This window comes from Elephas maximus, chromosome 6 (genome assembly GCF_024166365.1).
Source record: "Elephas maximus indicus isolate mEleMax1 chromosome 6, mEleMax1 primary haplotype, whole genome shotgun sequence".
Classification (NCBI taxonomy): domain Eukaryota; kingdom Metazoa; phylum Chordata; class Mammalia; order Proboscidea; family Elephantidae; genus Elephas; species Elephas maximus.
Window position 1 is genome coordinate 133,433,468 of NC_064824.1, and position 16,042 is coordinate 133,449,509.

Consider the following 16,042-nt stretch of genomic DNA (forward strand, 5'->3'; position numbering starts at 1 on the left):
TTGAGGAAGACTCATTAACAACCTGTGATATGCAGATGACACAACCTTGCTTGCTGAAAGTGAAGAGGACCCGAAGCACTTATTGATGAAGATCACGAAGACTGCAGCCTTCAGTATGGATCACTCCTTAACATAAAGACAACAGAAATCCTCACACCTGGACCGATAACATCATGACAAAGAGAGCAAAGATTGAAGTTGTTAAGGATTTCATTTTGCTTGGATCCATGATCAATGCCCATGGAAGTGGCACCCAGGAAATCAAACGACCCATTGCACTGGACAAATCTGCTGCAAAAGACCTATTTGAAGGGTTAAAAAGCAAAGATGTCGCTTTAATGACTAAGGTGCGCCTGACCCAAGCCATGGTGTTTTCAGTTGCCTCATGCTTGCGAAAGCTGGACAATGAATAAAGACGAATGAAGAAAAAATTAATGCCTTTGAATTATGGTGTTGGCAAAGAAATTGAATATACCGTGGACTTCAGAAGAACGAGCAAAGTTGGCAAGGATGGCAAGAGTTCGTTGCACATTCTTTGGACAAGTTATCAGGTGGGACCAAGTCCCTGGAGAATGACGTCATGCTTGGTAGAGGTTCAGTGAAAGAGAGGAAGACCCTCAACGAGATGGATTGACACGGTAGCTGCAACAATCAGCTCAAGCATAACAACGATTTTGAGGATGGCGCAGGACCAGGAAGTGTTTCGTTCTGTTGTACATGGGGTCCCTGTGAGTCAGAACTGACTTGACAGCACCTAAGAACAACAAGATCGTGTACTTCCTGAATCAGCACATTTCTTCCTGGGTACCTACCATTTGCAAAGCACTGTTGGGAAAATGGAAGTGTTAAGACATGGACGAAGCATAAAATAGTTTCTTCGTTGTCACCCAAACATTTAAAGGGATCACTTTCTTTATTGATAAGAATATTTTTTATAAATGTGATTCTCTAACTATGTAAGTCATGCATATTGATTTTAGAAAATGCAGAAAAGAATAAAGACACAAACAGAAATTACCAGTAGTCCCACCCTAAAAGACAACTCACATTCCGTTTTGTCATGTTTCTTTTGGTAAGAGTACTTATCCTGAGGTGTCCTCAGAAAACTAAGCATATGTGTAATGAAAATCTGTACTGTGTATGTGAGTACAATTAGTCCAAAATATACCTCACACGGATTCAGTGAAGCGTAGTTTACTTTAAGGTAGAACTGAAGGCCTGTGCCTGTTAGGAAATCTGCAAGGTTTATGGTAAGCAAAAGAGCTGTATAATTCAAAGTCCAGTGAAAGCCTTAGTGTTCACGTGGACTGTTTTTAGCCTGCTCACTAACAGTGGTGCAGTAAGAAATCACATTCAACATTCCCTTGAACCTGAATCATCTCCTGTGGAATGAGGATTCAAAACAGAACTGGTACTAACACGCCAGTTATGAAAAGTCATACCAAACCAAACCCGTTGCCGCTGAGTCAATTCCGACTCAAAGCAACCCTGAAGGACAGAGTAGAACTGCCCCATAGGGTTTCCAAGGCTGTAATCTTTACAGGAGCAGACTACCACATCTTTCTCCTGCAGAGTGGCTGATGGATTCGAAATGCCAGCTTTTCAGATAGCTTAACCACTGCGCCACCAGGGCTTCTATGAAAAGTCATAACATCTATGATTTCGGCTGTGAAACTGTTCTGTATTCAAATCCGGTTCATATCCTCTTTTTTAATTTTGTTAAATTTTGAACTAAATTACCACTTGAGTAATCTTTCCAGCTCTAAAATGGCACAGCAAATGTGTAGAATTATAATTCTTTTTCTTGTTCCTTCAGGTGAATCAGTTCAGACAGCTGTATTCCAAAGTCATCAATGATAAACACGATGATGTAATGGCCAAGTTTGGTGCTATTTTGGCCCAGGGTATACTAGATGCAGGTAAATGTTTTAAGTTTTACAGTCTTTTTTTTTTTTTTTAATGAGAATATTTTATTGTGTTTTTGGTGAAAGTTTATACAGCAAATTAGGGTCCCATTTAGCAACTTCTGTACAAATTATTCAGTGAATTGGTTACGTTTTTTGCAGTGTGTCAGCATTCTCATTATTTTCTTTCTAGTTGTCCTGTTTCCAGTAATCTAGTTTCCTGGCTCTCCCCTTACTTTCTCATCTTTCCTGTAGAGTACAGACTTATTCTGTAAACTAAATATAATGAAATAATGATCTGTTCTAACTATATGACATAGTGGATACTGAGTCTGGGAGAAATTATTCCCTGAGAAAATTTGGAGCCTGCAGTTCACAGAGGCAATTTGCTAGCATCATTAAGAGCCCCTTTGTATTACTAGCTATAATATGGAGAAGATGCTTTTCCTCCCTCTCTCTCTGTTTTCATATCCTTGTAAAGTCTACCTTATAGTGTTGGGAAAAGTAAAAATTCTTGTGAAGCAGTTAGACCAGTGCTGTCACTTTGTAAGTGCTCAGTGATTGTTAGCTGATTTTTTTCTTAGTATATATGAGTTTTAAACAAGTTGACATTGAAAAATTTGGGAGGGGGAAATTATGTTGTAGACCAATTCTTGTAGCCAAATCACTCCTAAAATAAAACACATGTAACATTTCCCTAATTGCGTAGCACACTCTGCAGTTTGGCTCCAGAATTCACATTCCTCACCACTGTGTTTTATTTCATAAAGCTGGGCTGCCCTTCCGAGGCAGAATTGTGGTTTTTAGTACCTTAGATTTGGGCTTAATTAGACAAGTACCTTAACTATTATTATTGGTGTCATTTCAATAGGGTAGAAGGGAAAAGAGCATACCTATTTCATTGTTCAAGTATGTGAGGATTTCTCTTAACTGTACCCTAGCCACATGGAATAGAATCCTTTTTTGTTCATCTGTTCTCATTTGAAAGGTGAAGCATAGTATCTCAAAGTTTATGTTGCAGTTCTGTTGTTAGGTGAACACTTTTTCGTATTTATTACCTATCTACGTATTTATTTGTGTACTAGTTGTTTCGTTTCTAGTAATCTCATTTCCCTGCCCCCTTACCTTCTTGTCTTTGGTTTAGAGTGCTAGACTTAACTCTTTAAATATAATGAAATAGCTGTCTGCTCTAATTATATGACATAGTGGGAACCTTTCTATATTTCTTCTAATAAAAACACTATCTTCCATATTTGTTGCAGTTATACTTTCCTCAGTTCAACTAAAACGTGTGTATATTCAGAGTAAAAAAGAATCTGGAAAAGAAGTTGCACTTGTTTTTTTTTTAGTAACTTTCTTAAATTTTTCATGTTTGTTAATTAATCTCTCCAATTTTTATACTTGCTGCATGTGTCCTAATCATATCATCAAGGTTTTCAAATTCCTTGCTTTATAATTTTAGATAATCTCCCTTACATGTCCTCTCTTTTCTGTCCCCGTCTCTAATTTTGGTTATTTTGTCTTTTTTTTAGACTTGCAAGAGATATTCTTGTTTTGTTTATTTATGTACTAATTATACCTTTTTCCTACAACATAAATGGCAACTATGCACATGGACCTTGCCAGATAGAATACACAGGAATCAAATCAACTGCATCTGTGGAAAAAGAAGATAGAAAAACTCAATAGAATCAGTCAGAACAAGTCCAGAGACTGGTTTCAGGACAGGCCATCAATTGTTCATATGCAAGTCAGCTGAAACTGAAGAAAATCAGAGCAAGTCCACAAGAGCCAAGATATGACCTTGAGTATATCCCACCTGAATTTAGAGACCATCTGATGAATAGATTTGACGCATTGAACACTAGTAACCAAAGACCAGATGAGTTGTGGAATGACATCAAGGACATCATCCATGAAGAAAGCAAGAGGTCATTAAAAAGACAGGAAAGAAAGAGAAGACCAAAGCAGATGTCAGAAGAGACTCTGAAACTTGCTCTTGAGCATCTAGTAGCTAAAGCGAAAGGAAGGGATGATAAAGTCAAAGAGCTGAATAGAAGATTTCAAAGGGCTGCTCAAGAAGACAAAGTAAAGTATATGATAACACATGCAGAGACCTGGAAGTAGAAAACCAAAAGGGAGGAACACACTCGGCATTTCTAGAGCTGAAAGAACCGAAGAAAAAATTCAAGCCTCAAGTTGCAATATTGAAGGATTCTACAGGTAAAATATTAAACAATGCAAGATGCATCGAAAGCAGATGAAAGGAATACACAGAGCCGGTATACCAAAAAGAATTGTTCGACGTCCAACCATTTCAGGAGGTAGCGGATGATAAGGAACTGGTGGTACTGAAAGAAGCTTCACTAAAGGCATTGGTGATGAACGAGGCCCCAGGAATTGACAGAATACCAGTTGAGATGTTTCAGCAAACAGATGGAGCCCTGGAAGTGCTTACTCATCTATGTCAAGAAATTTAGAAGACAGCTACCTGGCCAGCTGACTGGAAGAGATCCATATTTATGCATATTCCCAAGAAAGGTGATCCAACCTAATGCAGAAATTATTGCACACTATCATTAATATCACACGGAAGTAAAATTTTGCTGAAGATCATTCAAAAGCAGCTGCAGCACTGTATCCACAAGGAACTGTTAGAAATTCAAGCCAGATTTAGAACAGGTTGCAGAACCAGGGATATCATAGCTGATGTCAGATGAATCCTGGCTGAAAGCAAAGAATACCGGGAAGATGTTTACTTGCGTTTTATTGACTATGCAAAGGCATTCAACTGTGTGGATCATAATAATTATGGATAACATTGTGAAAAATGGGAATTCCAGAACATTTAATTGTGCTTATGTGGAACCTGTACATAGGTCAGGAGGCTGTCATGTGAACAGAACAAGGGGATACTACATGGTTTAAAGTCAGGGAAGGTGTACATCAGGGTTGTATCCTTTCACCATACTTACTCATTCTGTATGCTGAGCAAATAATCTGAGAAGCTGGACTCTATTAAGAAGAGTGTGGCATTGGGATTGGAGGAAGACTCATTAACAAAGCAATATGTAGATGACACAACTTTGATTGCTGAAAATGAAGAGGACTTGATGCACTTATTGATGAAGATCAAAGACTACAGCTTCAACATAAAGAAAACAAAAATCATCACAACTGGACCAGTAAGCAACGTCGTGATAAATGGAGGAAAAATTGAGGTTGTCAAGGATTTCATTTTACTCGGATCCACAATCAACACCCTTGGAAGCAACAGTCAAGAAATCAAAAGACGCGTTGCATTGGACAAATCTGCTGCAAAAGACCTCTTTACAGGGTTAAAAAGCAAAGATGTCACTTTAAGGACTAACATTCGCCTGACCCAAGCCATGCTGTTTTCAGTCACCTCATATGCATGTGAAAGTTTGTCGATGAATAAGGAAGACTGAAGAAGAATTGATGCCTTTGAACTATGGTGTTTGGACCACCAAAAGAACAAACAAATCTGTCTTGGAAAAAGTACAACCAGACTACTTCTTAGAAGCAAGGATGGCAATACTTTGTCTCACATACTTTGGACATATTATCAGGAGGGGTCAATCATGCTTGGTAAAGTAGAGGATCAGCAAAAAAGTAGAAGAACCTCAGTGAGATGGATCGACACATTGGCTGCAACAGTGGGCTCAAGCATAACAACGATTGTGAGAATGGTGCAGGACCGGGCGGTGTTTCCTTCTTTTGTAGGGTTGCTGTGAGTTGGAACCAACTTGACGATATCTAACAACAGCAACAATTATGCTTTTTTCTGAATTCTTTATTTTTGCCTTTGGCTTTATTATTTGCTTTTTGTTTTTACTTAGGACTTTGGTGTCCTTTTTTCATCTATTTGTTTGGTGTGTTTTGGGGTTGTTTTTTTTTTTTAACTTAAGGGTTTTCTGCTTAAACTTAACGTTAAGATTGTTTACTTTTCTCGTTAATTTAAAGACATTTTCTTGCAGCTGTGTATAGATAAGGAAAATATTCCATAGATATTTTAGATAGAGAGTAAATCATTTCAATTAGAGACAGTATTGATCCTCCTATGTATAAACAATACAAACATTGGCATCCCGTGGGTTCTCTCTCCTCATTGTTCACCACCCTCCAGTGTTTTTGTATTATGTCTACATTGTCAAAGTTTGTAACTTTTACATTCTCTTCTAAAGCCATAATTCTCATAGTTGTTTAGCCTTAGTTCCGTATTCAAATGGATTCCGTGCTCACCACCATTTCTTTTACTACTTTTTTCACTCCTGGATTCTGTGTATCCTAAGATTAGAGACTTAAGTGGCTGGATTTTATCTGTGATTAGTTTTTCAAGCAGGATTTAGGAGTAACATTTTAATACTACAGATCTGGTTTTGTTTTTGTTTTTTTATTGACAGTCACTTTCTGAAGTCTGTGATTTTAGACTGACAACTCTTGGTCTTTCGCCACTACGATTTTTTGCTGGTTTTTACTATATTAGTGTTATTTCTTAAGAATTGGGGGAGGATAATTCTGCATTTCAGTTTTATTCTTCGTCTTTATGGGAAACCATCTCTCTGTCTTCCTCTCTTTCCTTCCCGTTTCACCTCTTTTTTATGAATGTCTGATTTGTCATGGACCAATTAAATTTTGGTGCTTTTTTTTCCATTTCCCTTTTTATTTATAATGGTGTTTGCCTTGGGTATTTTTCATGTTATTTGGTACATTAAAGTTCTGTTTTGTGCTGTTTACTACTAACTAAGCATAAAATTGTTTTCTCACCCTTTTTCACTCTGTGTTAATATTCTGCCCTCCTGTGCTGCAACTGCATTAGAAACATTTGCAGTCCTGGCCTCTGTCTTAGTGGAGTTAGTGGCATAGGAGAAAATATGGAGAGGACAGCTCCAAAGCAGTGAGTGAAGGGACGTTTATGAGAACTCACTGAATGATTTGGCCTCTTCAAGGGAGAAAAGCCAAAGAATAAGAAGATTTATGAGTAAATTCCATAAAACTATAAACACTATCAATAGAATAAACCCTCCCTTGTTTATTAGATCTCACAGTGTTAGAACAAAAGGCTAGTTCCTAAGTCTGAAGAAGATAGATTTTGTTGAAATAGATGGAGTTCAACTTCAAAACTTAGATCAGATGGCACGTTCTCTGGGCAGCTTTCCCCGTCTTCTACCCTACCCAGCCACCACCCTGGGTTAGGTAGCATGCTTAGGTTTATGTTCCCATTAACACCTGTGTTTATCTCTATCATAATACTTTTATGTCTAAATTCAGTTATCTAATTAGCTGTCTCTCTGGCTTCTTGGGATCTCCAGTAGTTTGTTCAGAACTCTCAGTACATAGGAAACATTTAGTGAATGTAGAAGGAGAAAGTATAAGTAGACCATTAATTTATTAACTCAAATTAAAGTTGACCTGATTTTTTTTTTTTCCAGATGAAATCTTAAATGAAAGATCTGTAGTGAAGTAATAAGAAAATCTGGATTATTTGGCTAACAGTAGAACCCTGGTTCTTACAACAATTACAATACTTTTTGATTTAGTAAAGTCACTATTCACTTCCTGACTCAAGCAGATGTGGCGGCATGTGCAAGATGCTGATATCTGTGGGGAGTGAGATGTGAGCAACAGGAATTCAACACTGGAATTCCAATCAGGATCCTGATTCAGAACAGACAATCCCCAGTTATCATAGTCTGTTATATAAACTAAGAAGATTTGCTTCTCAGAGTTCTGTAGTCCAGCACCATTACCATATAGACTGGAGGTTGCAATATAGCAGCTCATTGGCCAAATCCAGTCCAATGATATTTTTTATTTTGCCTACCAAACAAAACTTGCAACATTAGGGCCTACTTTTAAACAAACTGACCCAATGACCTGAGGTATTGAAGAAATATATCCATAATAATAGTTCAGGCCTACATCCCTAATAACAGCTACTACATTTAAATAAGGCATGGACTTTCTAGTTTGCTTCAGTCTCCACTGCTCCTAGCCTACTTTTTCTCATTTGTGTTAAATGGCTGTTTCCTAAAGGTATTTGAGTTTCCAATCCTTAATAGCCTCCTAGAATCTCAAGTGCCCAATAAAGATTCAGCTATCCCACCGATGCTTGGATCTTAGATCTAGTTGACTGGTTTAAACTCTTTTTCTATATTCTCTCAAGTAATAGACTAGGGCTCCTGAAAAGATGTAGGCAAACAGGTCAGTTTCTAAGCCATACTTATACTCTGTCAGCAGCCCAAACGTCTGATTAAACAGGATCAGCTCTGATGTCATTATTTCATGTATTATACGTTCTCAAAAAATTTCAATTAAATCAAGGATTGAAGGTTAAAATTTTTCTTTTGAAAATCACTGCTCAGGTTCCAATACTTGTTTTGCCAATGGGAAAAAAATCTCTTAGAAGTAAGGTGATTGTCCAAGGTCACAAGGCTAGTTAATGTCAGAACTGCCTCCTATCAATTTAAGGGGTTTAATAATTCACAGAGTAACACTCAGTGCTTCTTAGATTTTTCTGTAGCGGCACATAGATCTTCATAACTTGCTCTGGATGTTTCTTATAATTTTAGTAATTTTTATTCTGTCTAGTGCCTAAAAAGCAAGAAACAGTCTTTACTGTTAAACATATTTATAAGTGTGTGATTATGCTATAAATACGTATTTTCCTGCATTTAGGCATATATAGTTAAATCAGAAAGAGGAAAAAACAGCAAATGTAGCACTTTCAATTTTAGAGACCCTGGATAGCTCATTGGCTAACTAGTTCCAAGGACTCCATAGTAGATTGTATGATCTGTGTTCTTAAGATTATCGCCAAATGTTTCTTTTGTGTAGTACTTAGAAATCTTTAGTCTTGCTCTGCTGGATTGATGTTCATGGTGTTTCTCTTTTTCTCCAGGTGGTCATAATGTCACCATCTCCTTACAGTCCAGAACTGGACACACCCATATGCCTTCTGTAGTTGGCGTCCTTGTCTTTACCCAGTTCTGGTTCTGGTTTCCTCTTTCACACTTCCTGTCATTGGCTTATACTCCTACCTGTGTCATTGGCCTTAACAAGGACTTAAAGGTATGTTCTTGAAATCTTAGTTGTGTAGAATATCCTATTCATCATTGACACACAAGGATTTTCATTTAATTTTAAAGACGAATAGTGCTTCTTAGATTTTTCCATAGCTACACATAGATCTGCATAACCTCTTATCAATATTTTCCCTTCACATTGAATCTTCACCTTGTTGAGTGGAGTATGACAGTGGAAGATTTAAAAATCAGGTTCTTTATAGCTGTGTACTATTTGCCATTGTATCAATTCTGATTCATGGTGACCCCATGTGTTTCAGAGTAGAACTGTGCTTCATAGGATTTTTGATGGCTGATTTTTTGGAAGTAGACTACCAGGGCTTTCTTCTGAGGCCCCTCTGAGTCTACTTGAACCTCTAACCTTTTGGTTAGCAGTTGAGTGCATTACCCATTTGAACCACCCAGGAACTCTACTGTGTAGACTTGGGTAAGTTCTTATCTTTTCTTAGCCTCCAGCTCTTTATACAATTGGGAGAGAATATGCTAAATGTATAGGTATGAAGGGGCTTTTAGAACACTGATGAATTCTATTTAATCCTGAAGACTTTGGGAGCTGTTGAAGGACTTCAGACAGCTAAATGACCTGATAAGATTTGCATTTTAGAAAGATCTTTCTGATAGCAAAGGAAACCCATTTCAATGTCATTGCAGTAACCCAGACAAGGAAGAATGAGGACCTCAACTAAGTCTTAATAATGAGGACTGAAGGTTTGAAACAGGGACATGTCTTAGAGTTATGTGATGCTAGAATCATTGATGAAAGAAAAGATAATAATAAAGAGGAGGATCATGCTTGAAAATTCTAAATGTTTTGTCCTTCATGTTTTTTAATAACAAATATATAAAAGGCAAGGATAAAATTATGTTACAGGGCACAGGAAATATAAAGATGTAATTAGTGATAACAGAAAAGGTGGGGAAGAGGAATGGTATAGATACAGAATTTTTTGTATGTTACTAAAGTTAAGTTGGTACCAACTTACCCTAAAAACCCAAAAAAACAACTTCCCCTAGAATGTTGTAAATACAAGCTCTTAAATGTAATATTCATAGTAACCACTAAGAAAATATTTAAAAACATACACAAAAGGGAAAGAGAAAGGAACTAAAAAGTCACTCTACAATAAACTAACAAAATTCAGAAGCAAACAGTCCTAAAGGACAAAGGCAAAGAAGGCATAAGACACACAAAAAAACAACAAAATGGCAGAAGTAAGTCACTTCTTATCAGTGAATGTAAATGGACCGAGTACTCCAATCAAAAGGCAGAGTGGCAGAATGGATTAAAAAAACATGGTCTAACTATATACCATTTACTAGAGACATACCTTAAACCCAAGGACACAAACAAGTTGAAAGTGAAAGGATGGAAAAAAATATTCCATGCAAATGATAACCAAAAGAGAGCTAAGGTAGCAATCTTAATATCAGACAAAGTAGACTTTAAGACAAAATCTATTAGAAGAGATAAAGATGGATGTTACATAGTGATAAAAGGGTCAATTAATCAAGAATGTTTAACAATCCCAAATATATATGCACCCTACATTGGGTACCTAAATACATAAAGCAAATACCAATAGGATAGGAGGGAGAAATATATAGTACTGCAATAATAGATGGAGACTTCAGTACACCACTTTCAATATTGGAAAGAACATCTAGGAAGAAGATCAGTAAGGAAACAGAGGACCTGAATGACACTGTAAACCAACTAGACTTGAGAAACATAAATAGAACACTCCACCCAAAAGCAGCGCAATAAATACTCTACTCCAGTGGACATGGATCATTCTCCAAGATAGACCACATTTCAGGTCAGAAAGCGAGTCCTGATAAATTTTAAAAGACTGAAATCATACAAAGTATTTTTTCTGACCACCACGGAGTGAAGCTAGAAATCAATAACAGAAAAAAAAACTAGAAAATACACAAACATATGGAAATTAAATAGCACACTATTGAACTACCAATGGGTCAAGGAAGAAATCAAAAGAGAAATCACAGATTTCTTAGAGTCAAATAAAAATGAAAGCACAGAATGCCAAAATTTATAGGGTGCAGCAAAGGCAGTACTTAGAGGGAAACTTATAGCAATAAATGCCTACATAAAAAAAAGAAGAAAGATCTCAAATTAACAGCTTAACTCAACAACTCTAGGAACTAGAAAGAGAAGAGCAAGCTAAGCCTAAATCTACCAGAAGAAAGGAATTAACAAAGATCAGAGCAAAAAATAAATAAAATTGAAAACAGAAAAATGGTACAGAGAATCAGTAAAACCAGAAGTTAATTGAAAATACCAGTAAAATTGACAAGCCTTTTTTTTTTTTTTTTTAGCTAGACTGACAAAGAAAAGGTGAAAATAACCAAAATAAAAAAAAGAGAGGGGACATTATAACTGACCCAGTAGAAATAAAGAGAATTATGACAGAATATTATGAACAACTGTATGGCAACAAACCACGTAACCTAGATGAAATGGACAAATTCTTAGAAGCACACAACCTACTCAGACTGACTCAAGACAGGATAGAGAGTCTCAACAGACCCATAACAAGTGAAGAGATAAATCAGTGATCAAAAACCTCCCAACAAAAAAAATTCCTGGACCAGATGGCTTCACTTGGGAATTTTACCAAACACCTAGAGAGGAATCGACACCAATACTGTTTAAACTCTTCCAAAATATAGGGAGGGAAGGAATATTCCCTAATTCATTCTGTGAAACAAACGTAACCCTCATACCAAAACAAGACAAAAACACCACAAGAAAACTACAGGCCAATGTCTCTTATTAACATAGATGCAAAAATCCTCAACAAAATACTAGCAAATAGAGAATCCAACAACATATTTAAAAAAGCAACATTCCATGACCAAGTGGGATTTATTTCAGGAATGCAGGGATGCGTCAACATTAGAAAATCAATCAACATAATACACCACATCAGTAGAACAAAGGAAAAGAACTACATGATCATCTCTGGGTGCCGAAAAAGCATTTGATAAAATCTAACACCTTTTCTTGATGAAAAGCCTAAAGAAAATTGGAATAGAAGGGAAATTCCTTAATATGATTCAGAGCCTGTATGAAAAGCCAACAGCCAACATTGTACTTAATGGAGAAAGACTGAGAGCTTTCCACTTAATCGGGAAGAAGACAAGGGTGCCCGCTCTTACCACTTCTGTTCAGTTTTGCATTAGAAGTCCTAGTCAGAGCAATAAGACAGGAAAAAGAAATCAAAGGTATCTGGATTGGAAAAGAAGAAGTAAAATTTATCTCTATTCATGGATAGTATGATCCTGTATTTTAGAAAATCTCAAAGAGTCCATAAGAAAACGTCTAGAGTTAACAGAGGAATTTAGCAAAGTTGCAGGGTATGGGTCAAGAGACAAAAATCAGTCGGGTTTCTATACAGCAGCAATGATACATCTGAAAGGAAAATTAGGGAAACAATTCCATTTACAATAGCATCTAAAAGAATGAAATACCTAGGAATAAATCTAACCAGGGACGTGAAAGATTTATACAATGAAAACTATAAAACACTGCTGTAAGAGATTAAAGAAGACTTAAATAAATGGAAAGATTTTCCACGTTCATGGTTTGGAAGACTTAATATTGTTAAGACGTCAGTACTACCCAAAGCGATTTATAGACTCAGTGGAGTCCTCATATGGAATGGCAAGAGGCCCCAAATAGCTAAAACAATGTCAAAAGAGAAGAACAAAGTAGGACGGCTCAGACTTCCTGATTTTAAAACATACTACACAGCTACAGTAATGAAAACAGCCTGCTGCTGGTATAACAACAGACACATAGACCAGCGAAGTAGGATCGAGCGTCCAGAAATAAACGCACACAGCTGTGGTGAACTGATTTTTGACAAGGGTTCTAAGTCTACTTAGTGGGGAAGAGTCTCTTCAATAAAATGGTGCTGGGAAAATTGGATTTCCACATGCAGAAAAATGAAACAATCCATGCCTCACACCATGCACAAAAACAAATTCATATGGATTAAGGACCTAAATGTACAACCTAAACCATGAAATTCCTAGAGGAACAAGCAGGGGCAACGCCATGAGACTTAGCTTTCAACAATGGACTAATATAATAACGAAAGCACAAGCAGCAAAAGACAAAGAAATGGGACTTCATAAAAATTAAAAATTTTTGTTCATCAGAAGACTTTACCAAGAAAATGAAAAGAAGCTGCCGACTGGGAGAATATCTTCGTAAACCATATATCCAACAAGAATCTAATAACCAAAATATATATAAAACTTTAATAACAACAAAAAGACAACCCAATCATAAAGTGGGCAAAGGACTTCAATACTCATTTCACCAAAGAGGACATTCAGATGGCCACCAAACAGCATCATTAGCTGTCAAAGAAATACAAATCAAAACCACAGTAAGATACTATTTCACTCCCACTAATATGGCTAAGATAGAAAAAATAATAACAAATGTTGGCAAGGATATGAGGAAATTCAAACCTTTATTCATTGCTGGTAGGAATGCAAAATGGTATGGCCGTTGTGAAAACAGTGTGGAGGTTCCTCAAAAAACTAAAAATAGAACTACTATATGACTCACCAATTCCACCCCTGGTTACGTATCCAATAGACTTGAAAGCAGAGACTGAAACAGAGACTTGTACACCAGTGTTCATTGCAGCGCTATTCACGATAGCCGAAAGGTGGAAACAACCTAAATGCCCTTCAACAGGTGAATGAATTAAAAAAATACGGTATATACATACAGCGGAATACTATTCAGCCAATGGGAGAAATGAAGCTGTGATACATGCTGCAGTACAGCTGGAGCTTGAAAACATTACATCAAATGAAATAAGCCAATCACAAAAGGACAAATATTGTATGACCTCTCTAATATAAAAAGACAAGAAAGAGCAAATGTATAGAGACCCAAGTTTATTAGTGGTTACCAGGAGCCAGAGGGAGGGAGAAAAAGGGGCAGTAACGGTGATGGAAAAATCACATTAAGTAAGGGTGGGGTTGCAACACCCAGTTACCGTAATTACTGTCAGTTTAAGTAGTACACCTGTAAAAAGTTTATTGGCAAAAGTTGTATCGTAGATATATTTACAACAGCAACAAAAAAAGAGCGAGCGGCTGCTGAGGCAGTTTATGTACAGCCAGACACCTCATGGGATTTGGTTCCCTGGTTTGGAGGTTTAGCGTCCTTATTTCACGGAACATCCGAGTTAATTGGCCTAATTAGGTGTTTAGTGCTTCTGTTTCCTAGTTGGCTTCGTATGGCTGGGGTCTTAAAAGCTTGCAAGTGGCCATCCAAGGTACAATAGTTGGTCTTTATTCACCCGGAGCAACAGAGGAAAAAGGAGAGTCAAGAATAGGAGGAGGATACGGAATTTGTGGCTGATTCCCTGCATGAACAACTACCTCCTTTGTCATGAGACCAGAAGAACTGAATGGTGCCTAGCTGCTACTAGGAAACATTTTGATCAAAAAGAAGAATCACGATTGAAAGAGGAAAAATACAGAACAAAATTTCAAATTCTTACGTACTCTAGCCTTCTGGAGCCATAGAGGGTAGATGAACCCCTGAAACTATTGTCTTGAGATAATCTGTAAACCTTAAACCAAAAATATCCCCTGAGGTTGTCTTAAAACCAATCCGTAGTTTAGCTTAACTAGTAAAAAAGGCCTGCCTTGAGCATTATGCTCTTTTAAGAACTATCTATATGGGATCAAATTGACAACAATAACTCGAAAGATTAGATAGGAACCTCAGAGGGCAGTGAATTTATATTAAAGAGGGAGGAACAAGTCAGAAAGGGAGGTGAGAATGGCTGCAGAAGTCGAAGAATGTAATCAGTGTAGCTAAATTGTACGTGTAGAAACTTGAATTGGTGTATTTGTTTTGCTGTATATGTTCTGAACAACAGCAAAATAAATAAAATTTAGGAAAAAAATAATAAAGTGGGGGCAAGTAGGAGGATGTCCCTTTGGTCATGGCTAGAAGCAAGACCAACAGTGAGGAGCCAGGGAATCTGACAGAATCAAACTAATCACAGAAGTCAAAGCCTTAAGGTTCTACATTCACTGTCATCACATCTTTTTTTTTTTTTAAACGGGGTTGGAGTTCATACTTCGGTCTCCTCAGTCTTGTGGCCTGATGACTCATCTTGTTCTCATCCAGAGGCCTTTGACCTTTAAATAATTCTTACATCTTCTCATTGCTATTGTTAAAATGTTATATTAAATTTTCAGAAGGGAAAAATTTTAGGCCAAAGCTTGGGTAATAAAGATTATTTCATTCTTTTTTTTTTTTTTTTTTTTCCACTATAGCTGTGTAGCCAGTTATCCCTTGGTTAAGTGTTTCAGTATTAAAACTAATGTTGTCGAGTTGCTTCTCACTCATGGTGGCCCCATGTCTGCAGAGTAGAACTGCTCCATGGGGTTTTCAAGGCTGTAACCTTTATTTATAAATATTGACCAGTTTTATGTCTCAAGTTAAGAATCTTTTGGTTTCCCTATCGCTAACCTTTGTCATTGTAATTAAATGTCCTGCATAATCTTTAGGGGCTTTTCCCCTCTGGAAAACAATTTATCATCTCTGTTTTCATTCTTCACAATGGAAAAGACAAGGTCTTCCTCATTCTAGTAAATGTGATCCTTATTACCATTCTCCACCAATGCAAACTGGGTAAATAAAGAGAAGTTCAAATTAGCTAACTCTAAACCTGGGCAATAAGTAATGTGAAGCTGACTTTTCTGTGAGGCTCATGTTAGACCCTTATAAGGCATGAGTGTATGATGTGGAAACTGTGTACAGACTTGTATAGGTTGTAGGGTGGTACAAGGAAGATAAATCAAAGTAGGTATAAAAAAAAAAAAGGTATGCAGGCTAGATAATCAGGTAACATTTTACAAAGGCGGTAACAGTGGAACTGATGTTCGCACTGTAAGTGGGAATTAACCCGCTGACACAGGGTGGGTCGTTGATACAGATGATGTGAAGGCATGCCTGTTCAAAGAAGA

General features: G+C 37.0%; 1 protein-coding gene across 1 annotated transcript in view; it reads left to right on the top strand.

Annotated features, from left to right (window-relative positions):
* The window catches only part of PSMD1 (proteasome 26S subunit, non-ATPase 1), a 112,684-nt gene that overhangs the window by 83,961 nt on the left and 12,681 nt on the right, over positions 1–16,042 (top strand). The window contains exons 19-20 of the mRNA XM_049888432.1: positions 1,817–1,919; positions 8,827–8,996. Of these exons, the coding sequence (XP_049744389.1) occupies positions 1,817–1,919; positions 8,827–8,996 (273 nt within the window). The remainder of the gene's footprint in view (positions 1–1,816; positions 1,920–8,826; positions 8,997–16,042) is intronic.